This window comes from Rutilus rutilus, assembly GCF_951802725.1.
Source record: "Rutilus rutilus genome assembly, chromosome: 17".
Lineage (NCBI taxonomy): Eukaryota > Metazoa > Chordata > Actinopteri > Cypriniformes > Leuciscidae > Rutilus > Rutilus rutilus.
Window position 1 is genome coordinate 4400271 of NC_140230.1, and position 18965 is coordinate 4419235.

The 18965-nt window shown below is 40.0% G+C and overlaps 1 protein-coding gene across 2 annotated transcripts in view; it reads left to right on the top strand.

Annotated features, from left to right (window-relative positions):
* Window positions 1–18965, top strand: part of ascc3 (activating signal cointegrator 1 complex subunit 3) — a 242832-nt gene that overhangs the window by 60412 nt on the left and 163455 nt on the right. For both annotated transcript variants that reach the window (XM_084435411.1, XM_084435412.1), the window contains exons 9-10: window positions 14100–14303; window positions 14726–14866. In XM_084435411.1, the coding sequence (XP_084291537.1) occupies window positions 14100–14303; window positions 14726–14866 (345 nt within the window). The remainder of the gene's footprint in view (window positions 1–14099; window positions 14304–14725; window positions 14867–18965) is intronic.

Genomic DNA, 18965 nt, shown 5'->3' on the forward strand with positions numbered 1-18965 from the left:
TTTGTCTTAAAGCATATTAAAAACAGCATATAGACATGTAAACAACATTTAAAAGCTTGATTGTCACCGCATGGTGACTTTAACTGTGAATGAGATTGACCCAGCTGAGACCCAATGGCTGGGAAACAAAAACTACCCAACATTTTTAAAAGACAACCCCCAAAAAAATGACCCAACAGGCTCAACTCAGCATTTAGGTGGAAAACCGTTTTTATACATGTACATACAATATTGCCAGTATATGCATGCATTTAGGAGTGGGAACTGCGAAACTCAGACCGTCATCCCACGTTTCCACTGATAGCTGAAAGAAACTCATTTCAACATCAATAGTAATAAGATTCAGTATCTTTATGAATAAAATCACTTCTGAAGAGGATGCTAAAAGCCTGCGCTCTGTAATGGCACACCAGGTTGTTACGTCAGAATGCAAGGGAAGGGGTGGATAGTTTTAACTGTAGTGAGACTCTGAAAAACATAACCCCAAACAAGACCAAATAGAGGCTATGCACTGACATCACTTTCCCGCGGGAACACACTCCCTCAGCCGGACTGAGTGGCAGAAGAGCTGCTGCGTGACTGGATTTAATATGAGAAACTGCGAAAACACGGGTAAAACAAACAATTATCAGTTTAATTTAAAGGGGTCATATAATGCCATTTTTGTACAAGCTAATATGATTCTTTAGGGTCTAAATTAAAAGTTTGTAATATACTTTAATTAAAAATTCTCATTAGTATTGTAAGAAAACACTAATTTTACCTGGTCAAAAACAGCTCTGTTTTCAGCACGCCGTTTAAGTGCATGTGTCTTTAAATGATAATGAGCTCTGCTGACCCCGCCCCTCTGTTCTGTGGGCGTTTTGCCACAACAACACATGTGGAGTGTTGCCTTGACAACAGTTGAGGGTAACGTTATATTTTGAAGAATGGCAGCGGGAGCCTCTGAGGACACTGTGCAAACGTATCAATTTGAACCGGAGTTGGAAAACAGGATGTTTCTGAATGGTTGGTTAACGTAATGTCACTTTGATCTATCTTTGTATGTACTGGCAGGGTAGAGTAGTGAGATACGAATGCTATGTGTTTACTGATGTATACGTTAGTTCAATGACAGATTGATGTTACAGCTAATGGTCATGAAACACTTTTTTTCGGTAAATGTAGGCTTGTCCGTGATGCGTAACGTTATCTATGCAGTGTTAGGTACCACTGTCAGGGCTGAAGCACTCACATTTTACTGATCTGTTTAAAAAATAAGCAGTCTGTGAGACTATGACAGTCATTAGGCACATAAACAACACATACTCAGACAGAAGCTAATACCTTTTTCAATGTTCTCCTTTATAAAGCAGTCTGGTGAAATGATTCGCGCAAACATGAAAGCATTGACGTTGATCGTGGGGAATATTCCCTTCGAAAACTAAACTCAGCCACTGCGTCTTCAGCGGTTCGGATTTAGGAACATCAACATGACTGCTGTGTTCCTTATTACACCCGAGAACAGAACACCACAATCGCTTAGATGCCATTCTGCTCATAGACAGTGCTCCAGCGTATCAACAATGACCGCGCCGGTCCGCGGCTCCGCACGGCTATGATTGACAGCTCGCTCACCAGCGAGGGCGGGTCTGTGTTGAAACGCTGCTGTCAATCAACAATCGTGGGAGGGGCGTCAGCGTGTGACGTCACAAAATCGAACGGCTTGATTTGAGACGGGGGAAAACATATAAGAAGATTAAAAAAAAAAACACTGGATGGATTTTTATCATTATATGATGGTTGTGTACAGGCACTGCCAACACACATTTCAGTATAATCAACTTGTAAAAGTGCATGTACCATTATATGACCCCTTTAAAGGTTGGACTCGATATAGTGTTCCTTACAACTTACCAAAGATCCAGTGATCCACTGATATTGACATGAAGCAGGAATCCTGTTTTCTGACATTTATATGTGTCTGATTTCAATGCCGGGGAAAAACATAAAGCAAAGTTGCCTCTGATTGCTTTATATAAATACAACATTCGTAGGTCTAAATCCGGGTAATCAGTGTTATATATATATATATATCGTCATGTCGTCCAGCCTTAGAACTTGTATAGTTTTTTGTCAGAGTTTATTTAAAAACATCCAATTATGCAGAATATACGATGGTAAATATCTCAATGATGAGTTGTCGATACAATATATAACAGTACAATATATAGGGTATGATTTTACCCCTAAATTCCACGTATTGACTCAAAATGAAGACTGCAGATCCTCGTTTCTCTGCCTGAATCCAGTTGTTTGTGTCCATTCATTTGCGTCTCTGTTCTGTAACTTTCAGCCGTCTGTAAAAATATAGTCACATCTATTTGTTCAGTCAATCGGAAAGCTCTTTCCCGGTTTAGATGTGTTTTGTGTGTTTTTCTTCGTGGCATTTACGCTGAAAACAGACGCTGCCGTTCAGTGCCGACGGTGATGTCACAGGCGTAACCTCGAGCGGCTCAACCCCATGTTTGGGTAGAAAAAGTTACCCAGTCGAAATGTAAATTCTGTCATCATTTACTCTCTCGCATGTTGATCCAAACCTGCATGACTGACTTTATTCTGTGACACACTAAATAAGATATCTTGTAAAATACATTGTGTCCATACAATGAAAGTCAATGTTGTTAGTGCATTTTATCACAATATTTTCCTTCATGTTCTGCAGCAGAAAGTACGTTTGGCACGACATGAATGTCCGTAAATGATCCACATTCTTTTTAGTTTGTCCTCGGACTCCCAATTAATTCGCCAAAACAAAAATGCGCTTTTGTGACGGGTGCAGTTTCCCGCACTCATCTGGGAGTCACTCTATGACCTTGTCTGTTTTGTTACAAATATGCTAGGAAAAACAGCTAAAGCATCCGTTATCATAAGGACACAATATTTGTAGATGATTTTTTAAGTAAAATAAAATGACAAGCCTCCTTTTCTCTTCCAAACACATTGTTTGGAATATACTGTAGATCAGCTGGAATCCATTTAAGTTCTCAGTGGTTGTAATCATCACAGACAGATGCGTCTTTTCCGCATACAGGCATTAACGTTTGTCCTCCTACTGGTTTCCAAATCCACTAAATGGCCTGCAGGTGTGTGTGTGTGTGTGTGTGTCTGAACGACGTGGCTTGGAGCTGCTGCTTTTAGTGGCTGCCACTGGTGTCAAACATAATAACTGCTCTTTAAAAGCAGGAGGGGTCAAACTACTGCCCTAATGGAGACAAAAATACGCTTGACTTGCCCTGCTGTCGCCCGCTTGAGAAAACCCAAGCGTCGGTTGAGAAACGTCCCGTCTCCGTTGTTATCGCGGCTCTAGATCTCAGATCATCGCTCATTTCATGTGTCTCTTAACGCAGAGGACGTGATCTGGAGTCTCAGAGGGATTGTGTTTGTGTGTTTTGGTTAAAGTAAAGCCAGCAGAATATCAGTCTCTCCTCAGTAAGAGGGTGAATATAAGAACGGACAGCACAGATTTATTTTCTGGCCCTCGTGGGGCTCATTTCCAGCCGTGTGTTTTCCTCCCTTTCAGGAAACCATTAATTAAAGCACCGAGCGTCACGGCGTAATCAATGATGCGCCTTTCGTCCTAAATTTGGCTTTGTGGACGGTATTTTTATTTTCCCTTTAAAAGACCACAGAACTATACATCACAGGTAAAGCAAACATCAGGCACAGAACAAGTCTGATTTCACACGAGTTTCATCATAATCGCCTGGTTTTTTTTTTTCCGGGTTTGTTTTTGTGGCGCTGGAACGGATCACTCTTCCCCCGTCTGGAGCGAGCGACAGAGATTGATATAAGCGGTGTGAATTAGTAGGAGAGGAGAAGTGCCTCTATTCATTAACTAAAGCCTCCGCAACTCAGAAACAAAGTGCTTCCCTTTTATAAAACACCGGTGCGAAACGGCTAATACATCTTTATGTGCTATTAGGGTCCTTTGAGCGGCGGGCCTGGAAGCCTGTCTGTTTTTTTTCTTTTTTTTTAAGTGCTGCACGATTGTCATTTATTGAAAGCCGTAATGGGCAACAGGGACACGGCCGCTCAACGTGGCTTTAATAGCTGTGTGAAACATTAAAAGTGGGGAATTTATTAGGAAGCCTTTTAACTAATGAATCTCAAGCGCTGCACTCGCACGGTTAAAACCTTTCTAATTTCTGTGAAGAAATAAACTGCCTCCGCAATGACTGAAAACAAAACAACATACACGCTTCTGTACATCAGCTCAGTCATGTGAACATCAAGTGAACGGCGATGCTTTTATTGGTGAAAACGATCCAAAGCAGTCGTCATAGATGCGCTGTTTGATTCACCTTTAGATTGCTCAACAAATGTATATCTAGGTGGTCTTAATAAGTCAAGTTGCAATGTGTGCAAATGTTCATTTTATTTGTATTTAGACATTATTATTACAGTATTCTGTAGTCTGTATTCTATATTCTACATTAAATACTATATATTTTCAGTGCAATAGGTCACTGTGATAGAGATGCGGTATTGTCACAAAGCATAGATCATATTTGGCAAATACTGCAATCCTTCTTATATCTTGTGATACATAAAGCATTGCGATTCTAACCTTGAGTGTGTAATGATTTTTTTTTTTTCTCTTTTTTTTCATTTGACTGCAGTACGTTTTTTATGATAGGTGACTTTCGAGTGACATTGCTTGCAAATTGCATGTTTTATCTCCGGCTTGTTCTTCCCAGTAATGCTGTAAAACCCAAAATGAACACAGATGCTCTTTTTGAATATGAAAAAAAAAAAAAAAAAACATCTTAAATTTGTGCAGCTGTGCTGTCGTTTATTTCATAATTTTCATACGTCTGCACTCAGATGAGAGTACTAACGAATGATGCATTTGTAATGAGTATCCAGTGTCAAAGGCTTGAAACTGAAAATAATAACTACATTTGCATTTCCTGAAGGATATAGCAGCAAAGCAAAGAATAATAAGGTGATATATTAGGTGGTAAGTGTTGGTGATAGTCCAGGCTTTTATGTCATATATCATATCTCATATCATATATCATATATCATATATCATATATCATATATCATATATCATATATCATATCATATCATATATCATATCATATCATATATCATATCATATATCATATCATATATCATATCATATCATATATCATATCATATCATATATCATATCATATCATATATCATCATATCATATCATATATCATATCATATCATATCATATCATATCATATCATATCATATCATATCATATCATATCATATCATATCATCAATCAATCATATTAATAACCTTACTGTGAAAAATAAGTTAATGATTTTACAAGTCTTTGTGAAGTGGTGAAGAGAGCAGATGTCTTGACGTATTACCATTTTTCTGATTGAAGCATTATTAAAAATAGCCAATTACATGTTTCTCTGATTCACACTAAATTTGGCACACTTAATCTCAATACTCCTTTGACAAAAGGTTATCAAAAATAATTAAGATTTGTCAAAGTTATGAGGTGTTACAACTAAAATATGGAGATACTTTCAAATCTCTAAAACAGTTTGATCAAGTCTTTCGTTGTTGAAGATCTGCTTCTTTGAGCTCATCATTGGGTGTATCAAGATACTCCTGACAAAGTATATTTTTACAAATTTAATAATTGTGGGCGTATAGGCCGATAAATTTGGGTGTGGCCCATAATGACTAATTGGCAGTGTTATTTTAGTTTTATTAATATTTTGAATTAGCTTTTATTTTTGTATTTTTACTTTTTATGTTCATTTTAATTTAATGTTTAGACAATTTTTGTGTGGTTTTGTCATTTTATATATATATTTTTTTAATACATGTTATAATTTATTTATTTTTATTTCAGCTTCATTTTAATTAACATATTTTTATTGTATTTTTTTTGTTTTAGTTAACGATAATAACCTTGCAAATTGATCTGTATATTCATTCAAACTTTACAAAACTTGGTACACTTGGAAATTCTTGATTATTTGTTCATTTTAACTGTGATTGGCAGATGAAGGCTGTAATTCTGACGTTGTCCACTAGGAAACAGTTTTAAATCCAGTCATTTTACATCAGTGCGAATGGTTAAATACTTCCCTCCTTGTTGAAGTCAGTTATCTCTTTTGGAAACCAGCATGTTTTTTTTTTTTTTTTTTTTGTAAGCTTTATCAAATCATCATTTACAATACCAGCAGAGATACAAGATTGTTGACTTTGCAGTAACAGCACATAATTTTGGGAAAAATATATGGAAATTGTATCTCTTACTCATCTACATGAGATATTTGTGCTTGGGCCGCAATTATTGTGTTTTGCAATGCATTACAGATATCTTCAGCGATGTGAGTCAGGTTACTAGCGTGAATCAAATTATAAGCGTTCTCTTCATTAGCCGTGTGGAATAGTAAACACCTCTGCTCAGGAGTTTGCAGTCTGTTTATATACACACTGAAACAGAGAAACATCCCTGATTAATCCCCCATGATTCCTGGCATTACAGATTACTTTTTAATGGGCGGAGCTTCAGGACAGTGAGTCGAATGCAAATAATGTATAAATACAAGGGCATCGCTTTCAGTGTGATTGACAGCTCTGCTTGAAAAGTTTGCATTTGCGTTTGCGGACTTTTTGGTCAATAGACCTCTCTATTTTTCATCCTTTTCTCTTATCACTCAATCTTTATTTCCCTTTAACTCTTCCAGCAAGAGAAATAAATGGCCCTCCTGTTTGTCAGTGCTGCACCTGTCACTTATCAGATACTTTTGCTCGTAGGTGTGTGAGTTGTTCTTTGAATAAACGTGCTGGAGTTTAATGTGTGTGTGTGTGTGTGTGTGTATCTCTGGAGCGGGTAATTTAGTGCCGTGTGGGCTCGAGGCGGGCAGATAAGCTGTTTGCTAAAACTAACAATTAAAGCTTGATCATGCTGTCAGTTCAAATGGAATGAAATGGAACCAAAAAGTAATTAAAAGGATACCGTGCAAATGACAATTATATCTTTTAGCTTTCTATTACCAAGCGCTGTGAATTTAATTATTGCAGAAGCTTCGACAAAAAATGTGCACGCGTAAACACAGACTTTAGGATAGGCTAAGCGAGCCTTTCTACAGAGCTGTGTGCATATTTATTTATTTATTCTTTTGGCTCGTAGATTTTTAAAACCAGGACAGTCAAGAAATCCATGCGAGGCTGTGCAGGTATTTAGATGTTGCTGTGAAATGATTGCTGGGGGCTATGTTGGTCCAATTAGTGTGTTTAAAGTCACGGGTGAGTTTCTGCTGTGTTCCCAGCTCACCCAGTCAGCACATATGGCCGAGGGCCCTTCATCCACTGAGTTAATTAGACTGTCAGGATCCACCGGACTCACGTACAGGTGTTCAGATCTCCGGCTGCCCACAGTTTTTAGAGCTGTTATTTACCATCATGCGCTCGCCATATGTCCTGCAAAGACAACTTTTTCTCTCACTTGATTATATCATCATAAAATCAGCAGATATATTTAGCACGCCTAAAGAAATGTGCTTTTGTTCTCTGCATTTGAGAGAAGTAAAACGTGGTCAAGTGAATGCCGGCTCCCTGCTGATAATGGTTTCGCTCGCCCGACAGTGTGAAGAAACGCTGCGAAACCGTCAGACTGAAAGTGTTAAGGGTGCTCTGGGCACAGACTGCGAGCATCTTGAAGCACTAGATCGTGTAGGAGTAGAGCGAATCGCTGGCCTGGAAACCTTGCCATTGCCACATATGTGTGATTGGTACATTTTGAAGGGGAGAGTACAAAAATAAAGTGTACTGGAAGCAGAGCATATATCATTTGTTTCTAAAGGGGTCATGAAAAGCATTTATAGAGCAACTATTAGAAATGAAAACTTCCTCAACTATTGAACAAGAGCATTTATTGAAACTGGAAGGCCAGAAATGGATTCTGATACCAAGAAGTTAGGGATCACCAACATTTCAATTTGTGTTGACTATTTGGTGTGGATATTTGGCTTGCAGGTAATGAGGAAGTAGGATAGATACTGTTATTCCCAAATGCTAGAACAACTAACAAGAGTAAAGTCTGTTAAACCTTATGCCGTCCCTAGCTGTGCGTACCATCTGCGCATCCGTCTGAAGAATCCCACCTTTGGAAACAAATTATTGAAAAACAGCCTGAGAAGGTGAAAAAGTTCACACCGAACTTCATACATGACTAATTTGGAAAGATCTACATTGGCTACACATTCACAAAATCACACTCCTCATAAAAAGTGCATGGGAGAATCGACTCACAATTGATTTCGGTGGAGTTTGATGTTAGCATGCTACTAATAAAATGCGTTTCAAATGCATCGACCACGTCTGTTTAGATGTCCTTCTTACTTTCCTCTGAATGCACCGCTTGGATAACATTGACTGAACCTAGCATTCAAATGGTGCATCAATTATTATGTATTAGGTCAGTAGGTGGACAGAAAGCAGTCTAATGTGGCTCTACGAACACATTTGACAACATGATCATCTACATTACGAAAGCGATCCATTACACCTATGTTTATTCATCCATTTGAGTTCAGCTCAATGAAAACATACTAATTCCAGATGTCAACAGGGCCTATGATAACACGATACACAGTGGAAAAATGCATAAGTACAACAGTCAGTTTTATTTAGGTTGCACTATTGTTAATTTTAACTATTAAATGAATGTATTTTATATGCAATACTCTACTCCTCTATCTTGGAATAATGTTTTCACTGAGCTCTTGATGGATTTTGGGATTATCATCTCTGTGACGCAAGTTTTGGAAAAGACCTGCTGGAAATTGTAGACATACATATTTTTTTGTGGTAACAAGAATTGTCCTGTCCCAAGTGGTGCACACATAGACTGTAAAAAAAAAGATGGACGACGCACCTTCACTCTCGTCCATTGTAGAAAAGTGAAGCCGCCAATGTCCCATTATGGCGCTGACGTCTTCCGCCGATTTGGGACAGAGTCTGCGCAGTAGTGAGCGTGAAGTGGAGCCGCGATATTAAGGTCCCACACTCAATCCCGCAGGAACAGTTAGTACAGTTTACCGCAGAACAACTCATTATGTCGCTGTGAAATAAACACTTCTGGAAATGTAGAAATTAAAGTTGAAGCTCCAATCTCCTCCGGAAAATCCCGAAAAAGGTCGTTGGTGCCTCAGTGTCAATCACAGCTGTCAATCATGATGTCACACTACTGTTTTAATAGCATCAAATAACGAACTACAACCAAACTTATTTCCAAAAACGAACACTTAAACTTACATCATCATGATAAAAACTACATAAAATGACACGTTTGAAAAATTGAATTAGTTTGCCTCACGTCCCATTAGACTACATGGAGAGGGCGGGGGTTATGACCTATACTGGGACCAACCACCTGGGGGTGATCGAGACACTTTAGCTTCACTTTTCAGGACTTGTGCGGCACGCTTGGGTTCATGCGACCTTTGCCTGAATGACACCTTGGCGAATAAGCCAGAGCTGGATATGGGACACAAGTACGCAAATCAATTCGCTTTTTTGGGGTTGACTTAACAGACAACATTAATTCAAAATGAACCCTTTTGACTGGCTTAATACGACTTCTTAAGCCGGGGACACACTTAACGACTTTAAGGCCGATTATGAATGTGATTTGATATTTACCCGATCTCATCATGCCTATGCTTTGATCATGCCCAATCTCGCCGCGCCGCGTTCATTTGGTGTTCACAGTCAGTGTTTAAAATCAGCTGCAGTCGATGGAAACCGTCTGTAAGTGTGGTCGGTTCAGCCTTAGAATGTGTTAGCTAGTGGTTAAGTGTGTCCCCGGCATTAGTGTTTTTGAGTTTGATTCATCCGTGCACCATATGAAAAAAGATAAATGTTTGGAAGAAAAAATATGGGCTTTTTAAGTCTTAGACAGAGTGGAATAAAGCTGAGATTGTGCTTTCAGGCGCAAATGATTTCAGCCACTTGAAGTTTTGAATGGGAGCCTGGTCTGATGGTGTTAGATTTACCCCCGAGCCTGAAACTCAACGAGCTGGAATGGGCCGCCACTGTGGCAATCACTCCACTCACACACTGTGATGAAAAGTCCCGTTTACTGCCGCTATTTCTACAGCCAGTAAAGAGAGATTAAAAACCCCCTTTTGACGTACAGCCGACTGCGAGTTTGCCAGGCTTGTTTTAAAAGGTGTTGTACACTGTATAAGTTGGCTGATGGATTACCTCAGGGCTACATTACCCTGCGGAGTGTGAACAATAGCACATGGGGGACCACCCTGACCCAAATCACAATTTCATGTAGTTTGACGAGCATTCATCACAACGCTGAGTGCGCTTCAAAGGAAAATAGCCAAATGCGAGACATTTTCCGAGATCATGAAGTAATGACAACTCCATATTTGCTACATGTTCGCGTTACTTCGAGGTGAATGTTGGGGCACGCATACATTTGCATTCATTTGCATGTTTAAGGTGTGCGGGGACACTGGCAGTCCTTTACAGACAAAGCTGATAAATCAAAATGAAGGAGGCTCTTAAAACAAGTGCAGCGGTTTGGTTACCGCGGTGATACAACCGCTCAGTCGGATAGGAGGAGAGCTCTTAATTACCTATGAATATTTATAAGTTAGTCCTCTGAAGACCAACCCTGGGAATATAATGGGTCGGACCAGCTGAGGCTGATGCGCCTTCTCCCGTTTTTCCGAGAACACGTGGCACTCAGCTGAAGGTGATGTTATGTGGAAACACCAACCTCCAATGAAGCGCTAACAGCTTTCTGGAAGCTTTTTTTGTAATTGGCTTCAATTGGGCCATTAAAGCCGATGAAGTTGATCTCCGTTTCAAAACCTATAGTGCGAGCTGCCTTGCCCGTCTTTTTCCCTTTTAAGGCAGGAACTAAAATGGAACCTTGTAATTGGCTGATTTGTGTATTCTATTCATATTCTATTTTATATATTTTTTAGCTGAGGTCTTGATTGTAGTACTCTATATCCCAATTGGTGTAGTTGTTTTCCCACCTCTGAAATCCCTTTTCCCTTTTTTTGGCACTATTTACACACTGTTTAGGCTACTGTAAGTAATGCTGCCTTCATTAGCCAAAATCTTGCCAATATCTAACACAGTCATTTTTAAGGTAATGTTAGCTAATAGAAAGTATAGATAGATTTGAAAAAGAACTGGATTGCAATTGGAATACATCAAGATTGGAAGTATGGCATGGCCACTTTTCATGATTCAGTCAATTCTCAATGGATACAATCAACTCTAGCCCTACATTTCTTGTTGGAAATCCTGTTTTACCTGGAAATATGTCTGGCTCATTTAAATGTAGCATGGTTTATAAATGCTGTGCTGACTCTAAATATGTTGCTAAATTGTTCAAATCAAGAATCAGGGTATTGAGAAGGCAAAGACTTGCTCTTTTTAAATATCTTCTTGTTCATCTCCTCCACAAAATTTCCATTTGCTTGCTTTAGACTGATGGGTACTTGGCCGCTGTGAATTTAAGGTCACATAGGGGGTGCTCTTCAACCTTAACGTCAAGATGAAACAGAAATAGCCACAAATCTTTTCTTCCCTATTGTGACGTACAGAACATCCGAGCGTAACGGATTGTCTGAAAAGTAGAAATGTGGAGCGAGGGATTGGTTCTTCTATGCAATGGTTGTTGTGTTGATATGTTGAGATGTGGGTGTTGCACTCTAAAGTGGAGGTGGATGAACGTGAGCTTGCAGTGACGAGGTTTAAGTGCACTAATGATTGGAGAAGTTTGGCATAAGTTACCAGAGAGAAGTCTGGTTTTAACCGGAAAATCCATTTATCACATTTTGATTAAACATTGCACAATCAATCAACAAACCAACAAACAAACAAACCAACAAACAAAAATGAAATGTAGGCATGGATGAATTGTTCACAATAAGATCTGTAATGCATTTACAAAATAGATAGATACATTTTCATAGAAGAGGTGACTTCTCATTTTAAAATGACATGCATGACACCTTTTATTCCTTATAGATGCAGGCATAGGAAGTCCACAAGACAACTCTTAACTGTTGCAATGAAATTTACCACTGCAGAACATCCCACTGCTTTTCTGTCCACCTATCAAACGATCCTAATGCAGTCACATCTTCACTGCTGTGCTTTAAGCGTCTTTCGGCTATTAATAATCCCTTCCATTTGGCTTTTCAGTCCTGATTTTAAATCAGATCAGAGGCCTATAATAACTCTCTCAGCCTAATTGTTTTTCTTTTAATTTAAAGCGTGCCAGAGCAGAACGGTAAAAGAGAGACCGATAGCATTGTTAATGAATCCTGATCCCCTGATCCAAGACACAGATGCATGAATGAGGGATGCTGAGACGTGTCTAGATTTGTTTTACTCGATGTGCTTTGATTAGATTTTTGTAATTTCCCGTCCCCTTTTTGATTGAATAAAGTCATAACTTTCTGCTGTAATTTTTAGCGGCGTCTAGTGGTGAGGTTGCGAATCGCAACCAACAGAAGTTACGGTGGCCGACAGGAAGTGATGTCGTCGTCTGAGACAGCAGAGAGTAGCCAGTTAAGCAATGAGGTTTCTTTACAAAGATAAATTAAGAAATTAGGCTTACTTGATTATTCAGTAAAACGATATGTTATTGCAAATACTATTGTGACTTGTTCTTCATTGTGTCAGTGTTTTATTCGCTGACTTTAGCTAGCTTCTTTGCACGAAGAACAACATAGTGACGAAACGCATTTGTCCTTTTAGGGCCACTGTAGAAACATGTACCGCGGTGTATGCAGATAGAATTGCTCATTCTGGTAATACAAACATAACAGTTCATTATGTAAGGTCTTTATACACCACTGAAAACATAGTTATCCTCCAAAATATTACACAATGCACCTTTAATGATGGTGGTAGTGAAAATAGCCGTACTCAGCAGTAGTGCTAAAGTACTCGCTGGTTTTTCATCTCTTATCATAATTCTGTAGAGATCGATAGCTGTCAAACCCAGTGTGATGCCTCTGCCGAGCTGGACGGAGTGGGCGTATTGATTGACAGCTCCTGACACTGCTCTGAGATTTCCCCCTCTATAGTCCTGGTGGCCTTTTGCAAGGTTTTAATGTTTGAGCTCTCCGTACACGCTCATCCATGCATAAAGTCCCAACAGTCACTCATGGAGAAGCACTTGATCTGACTGCATCAGTAGAGTATCTCATTTTCTGTCAGCACTGCTTTAGGTTCAGTATTTTTTGACTCTGGCTTTTCGGTGATTGATTAGTTTAGGTAAAGTCACTGAAGATTGCCTTGTAGGAGACCGGAGTTGCTCATTAGCTGTGCATTAAAGTGGCTTCATTAAGTTGTGTCTCCTGGTGCCCTGTCTCTCTGACCATATGTGTCTCCATCACACCACATCTGCTACACATACACTCACTGTCTTCAACCTCTTGCACGCTACATTAAACAGGTACTTGGTGTTTTGAGCTCTCAAGACCAAGATCTTGTTGTCAACGGACCACAATATATCGCAATACGAAATGCAACAATGAGTATCGTGGATAGTTCACCCAAAATAAAATTACTTTACTAAAATAGAATTACTATTTTCAGAGTTTTAGTGTCAGTAGTACATTAAACTATTATGTATAATGTTGAATATAATGTATAATAATGCAATGGGGGGATATTTGTGGGTCCTGATAATGCCAAATGTCTGATGTTACCAGTAAAAAGTGGCCTACATTATTTTAAATACATCTAGTCAGTGAGAGAGATCAAGCATATTAGTCTACAATAATTCTGTATTTTCAGCTTCAGAATCATGAATATTGTTATTCTGGTGTCTCTATTGTCCTGTGCTTTGGGTTTCCAGAGTGGACACCCACAATGTAACACCAAATTTAGCATTTTAATCAACAGTGCATTTTTGTTTGTTAACCTTTTATAATATATCTTGGAGTATCGCAATAATATCGTATCGTTAACTCCAGATCGTGATATGTATCGAATCGTGACTTGAGGGTATTGTTACACCCATACGGACCATTGACGTTTTTCTTGTGTGTTTGCAGATTGGCCAGTTGGTGTTCAAGGGCATGAAGAAGTTGAACAGAATCCAGTCTATAGTGTTCGAGACAGCTTACAACACCAACGAAAACCTGCTCATCTGCGCGCCCACCGGTGCCGGCAAAACCAACATTGCCATGCTCACCGTCCTGCACGAGATCCGCCAGCACCTGCAGCCCGGGGGAGTCATACGCAAGGACCAGTTTAAGGTAAACACACACTCACAGAGACAATATTGTTGAGTGAGCTATTGGCTTTCTGGCAGCCAATAACTCATTTCCGCACCAGCGTCACGTACTGCACAACCTGATTGGGTGCGTTTGTTTAGTTTATGTCAAGCAAGGATAGACTTGAGCATTAAATATGTGTCAAGAAGTTTTACCACAGTTTGGAGATGTAAACGGATGCATTGTCTCGTGAAGCGCATTTTCACATGCGTGCATGTCAGCTTCAACGATGATAGACAGTCTTCATACATCACCATTAAACTCTTACTTTAAGCAGCCAGCTTCATATTTCTTTGTAAATTGTTATTTGTACTGGTTGCCAGGGAACAAATGGTACTCTGGTGTTTTCTCATTTATCATGAGCTTGTCTCGTCTCTCTCCGTCTCTCTTTCTTGCCTCTATAGATTGTATACGTTGCTCCTATGAAGGCCCTGGCTGCTGAGATGACTAATTACTTCAGTAAGCGATTGGAGCCTCTGGGAATCGCTGTCAAGGAGCTGACGGGAGACATGCAGCTGACCAAAGGAGAAATCCTCCGCACTCAGGTAACAAATGCTAACGGATGCACCTATGGCTATAATAAAATTGGACGTTGTCTTGTGGCAGCTAGACTTTGTTCGCTTCACTAGACTTGTACTTGGCTAATCCCAACCCCAACTCATCAGTGGCTTCATCTGTTGTCTGATGCTCGGGGATGGTCATACATCATGATGCCATGAGACTCGATTTCCTGAGAAAAGCCTGGTGTAAAGATTGGGGAGGATGGTGTAATGTAGGTGTTAAAGGTCTCAAGTGGTAGCAGAAATGTGGGTAGGGTTAAACGGGTGCTATTATGCTTTTTCTTCAGGGTGTAGTGTTGCTCTTTGAGCATGAAAAGGTCTGCAAAGTTACATAGCACAGAGTCACTCCAAAGGGAGCTAGTCTCTATATTAGTAAGCACTGTTTTCTTCAGGGAACAAACACGTCACAATATTCCAACATTTCAGTAATTAGTGCCCAAGGCAATGCAGAATGAAGGGGCGGGGCCTGGTTGAGGTAGTTAGTAGTGTGTTGAAACTGGCGGTTATGGAAAGGGGCGGGACATTTCCCAAACAAGCTTGAAGCGGTTGACCAATCACAACACACTGATCCAGCCGACCAATCAGAGCACAGTGTGCTTTTCAGAAGGAGGGGCTTCATAGAGACAGGAACTAAACAGAGCGTTACTGACAGATTGGGAAGAGAGGAGCTGCAACAATGGAGAATATGGGGAAAATAATGTGTTTAACATTCAAGCATGAAAACCTGTTCTAGAACATCCCAAAAACAAAATCAAGACTTTGAAAAAGAGCATAGTAGGTCCCCTTTAAATCCTGCAAGGGTTGATCCTGGACCATGATCAAGATACTCCAGATGGAATGAGCCTGTAATATGCCTTAAATGGTCACTTAAATGGTTTAGACTTCAGCTGTATGTTAAATAAAGATTCTAACACAGTTGTAAATCTGCGAACCCCTGTGCAATTTTATTGCACATATTAAATGACTTCTCACAATAACTGCTTGTCTCTCCATAATCCAAATTCATAATCATCTCCATCTCTAAACCTCCATATTATTGTCCTAAAACAAATTACAAATTGCTCTGAAAATAGGTGTATAGCCAATCCTGCTTGATGGACTCCATGAGGCCATGCTCCTATAAAGCACTTATGTCTCACTGATCAATATTATTGTACAACTGAGACACATTTGTAATGCTGCAGCGCACACACAGTTCCGGGCCAGCAGTTTCAGGACGGAAGTGTGTATTCGTGACAAGCAGTGAAGAGCACAGAATATAAGCAGTAATACGCTGGTCTTTACCCTTATACAAGCTCCTAAGGACGTCAAACTGATGCTCTAAATTTATCATGTGACGTGATACTTTGCTTTTAAACACTGGTCCTATGGATTAGTGTGATTATCAAATTGCATGCAATTTAATTAAATATGTTTTCCTTTTTTGTTGCTGTTTTTCTGTCAAAATAAAAGTTTGGTGATTTTACCAGTTGAAAATGAAGACATTAAGGCAGCCATAAATAGTAGAATTGTAATTTTATATTACCGGTATATTTTAAAGTCAATTAAATTCTCAAATTCTTAAATTCTCAGTTTTATTTTACAAAGAAATATTACAATAGTAACATTTAAATAAAAGTTAGGCCTAATGTTACAATAGTAATATTGTAGTAATAGTAATATTTTAATAGTAATAACAATAGTAATATTTCTTATTTCATTTTTTTAGTACTTATTATATTTTTTTATTTAGTAATAAAAATAATAATAATTATATAATAATAATTATTATTATTATTTCATAGCCATGTTGATATATAAACACACAATTTGTTAGAAACAGCCCTTTTCAAGACACTTAACAGCTTAAAATCTCAAGTGGGCTGTTACTGCTGTTTTTTCACGTGGCTGGCGTATTTTTTCAATTGTTTTCAATTGGAGCGCCGCGTTTTAAAAACGCTATGAGTGTAACGAGGCGCTGAGCGTTTTTTTTTCACGCTGAAGCGCTGAGCGCTCAGCGTTTTTTACAGGTCGCCGAGAGTTGAAGAATGTTCAACTTTGGGTAAAACGCAGTGCTCATCACTGTCACTTTTTACCCAACCGTCCAATCACAGTGGAGGAGGGGCGGGACTAATACCACACCGACCAACCAGGAGAGCGCCTAGCGTTTTCAGCTGGCTAAAAACGCTTTGGTGGACACACGGCCTTATGCTTGTTTCTTGTGGTTCAGTTTAGTCCTGATTAATCTCTAGTTTGTTCCCTTGGTGACTGATTACGTTCACCTGCCAATCATTAAGTCTCTCTGTGTATTTAAACCCTTAGTTTTGTCTGTTCAGGGTTTTGTGTTGTCTCTTTGTAACGGTTGTGTTTCAACTGGATTTCTGTTTTTCTCCTGCATGTTCCTTGGAAGACTAATAATTAAATATGTTTTTGTTATACTTTCCTGCGCCGCGCGCTCAATACAGCCACAGTTTGTGACAGAACAAGACACTTAGATTTGGCTTTATTTGGGGCGTTTTTTTTTTCTTTTTTCTCCCCCCTCGCCAATGGACCTGCCAGCCGTCCAACTTCTGCCGCACCTAACAAACTATCCGGACTGCCTGCTTTGCCTGCCATGGCACACCTCCCGGTGAACGGTCCTCTGGGAGATCTCGCCGCAAATGTGGAGTGGATGCTGGTGAATAACGGAACGGCATTCACCATCTGCCCTGCTGAGGATGACAGCCCCACCAGCCCCACTCCGGGCCCAGAGCCCACCCACACACTGCACAGAGCTAAAGCCAGAGCCCACCGCGGCCAGCTGCGATATATGAGCCAGATAAGAGGACTGAAGCCAACCGTCGACCCAGAGCCCGATCCCCACAGAGAGTGACCAGGTGCGTCAGCCGGCAACACCGTCCCAGTGGGCGTGCTCGTGGAGTAGGAGGACATGGAATAGAGCCCCGTCCTGGGAATCATAATGAGGAAATGGAAGAGGATATTTCTTTGAGTCTCCCGTCGCAGCTCCAAGTCTCCTGTGTCTCAACTGGTCCCGCCCAGCTCAAAGTCTCCGGTGTTTCTAAGCCTCCCTTTCCCACCTCCTCTTCCAATAACAGGCAGTTCCTCTGTCCCGCCTCTGCTGTTTCCATTTAGTCCCTTGGTTCCTCCTTTGACTCCACTCTGCTCCCTGGATCCGCCTCAGTCATTCCAGACTCTGGCTCCGCCTCCAGCCTCAAAGCCCATCACTCTACCTCGTCTCAGAAACCAGTCTGTTCCACTTTGGCTCCTCCCTCCCTCAGCTCCACCTGGGACCATCTCCCTTACGGCTCCTCTGGGCTCCCTCATCCCTCTGGTTCCACCTTGGTCAGACGTTGCTCTGTCTACGCCTCGGACCTCAAGGTCTCCAGCTGCTCCTTGACCCTCCACCCCTTCAGCTCCATCGGGCTCCACCTTATTAGTCCCTAGTCTGTTCCCTTGATTACTGATTATGTTCACCTGTCAATCATTATGTCACCCTGTGTATTCAAACCCTTAGTTCTGTCTGTTCATGGATCCGTTTCGTCTGTGTAACGTGGTTGTGTTTCTAGTGGATTTCTGTTTTTCTCTTCAACTTCAACTTTTATTTATTCATATAGCACATTTAATAGCAATGTTGTTGCCCAAAGTGCTTCACAGCTACAACTAAAAACAATAAAACATACATGTATAAAACATTTACCGAGCATAGCAAATGAAGGCATGACTACGCACTCTTAGACATACCCCTCACACAACTGTATAGTGAGATCAGTGTAGAGAGAAAGAAAACTAAATAAAAATAAGTTATTACTACTATGTACAATACCCTTAACTAAAAGCTAAGTTCAAAAGATATGTTTTTGTTATACTTGCCTGCTTTGTGTGCCCAATACAGCCACAGTTTGTGACACATGAATTTAGAAATTGAATAAAACATGAAAATGTCCTGATCTTGTATTAACAACAGACTTTATTTCAGGCATATAACCAAAACCCATTTACTTTGGGGTGAGGGAATTGGAAGTTCAAAAATGCTGACTTATATCCTGGTTTTAGGTGTAACTTTTGCAGATAGTCCCTTAAAGGTACCTATTATGATGTTATTATG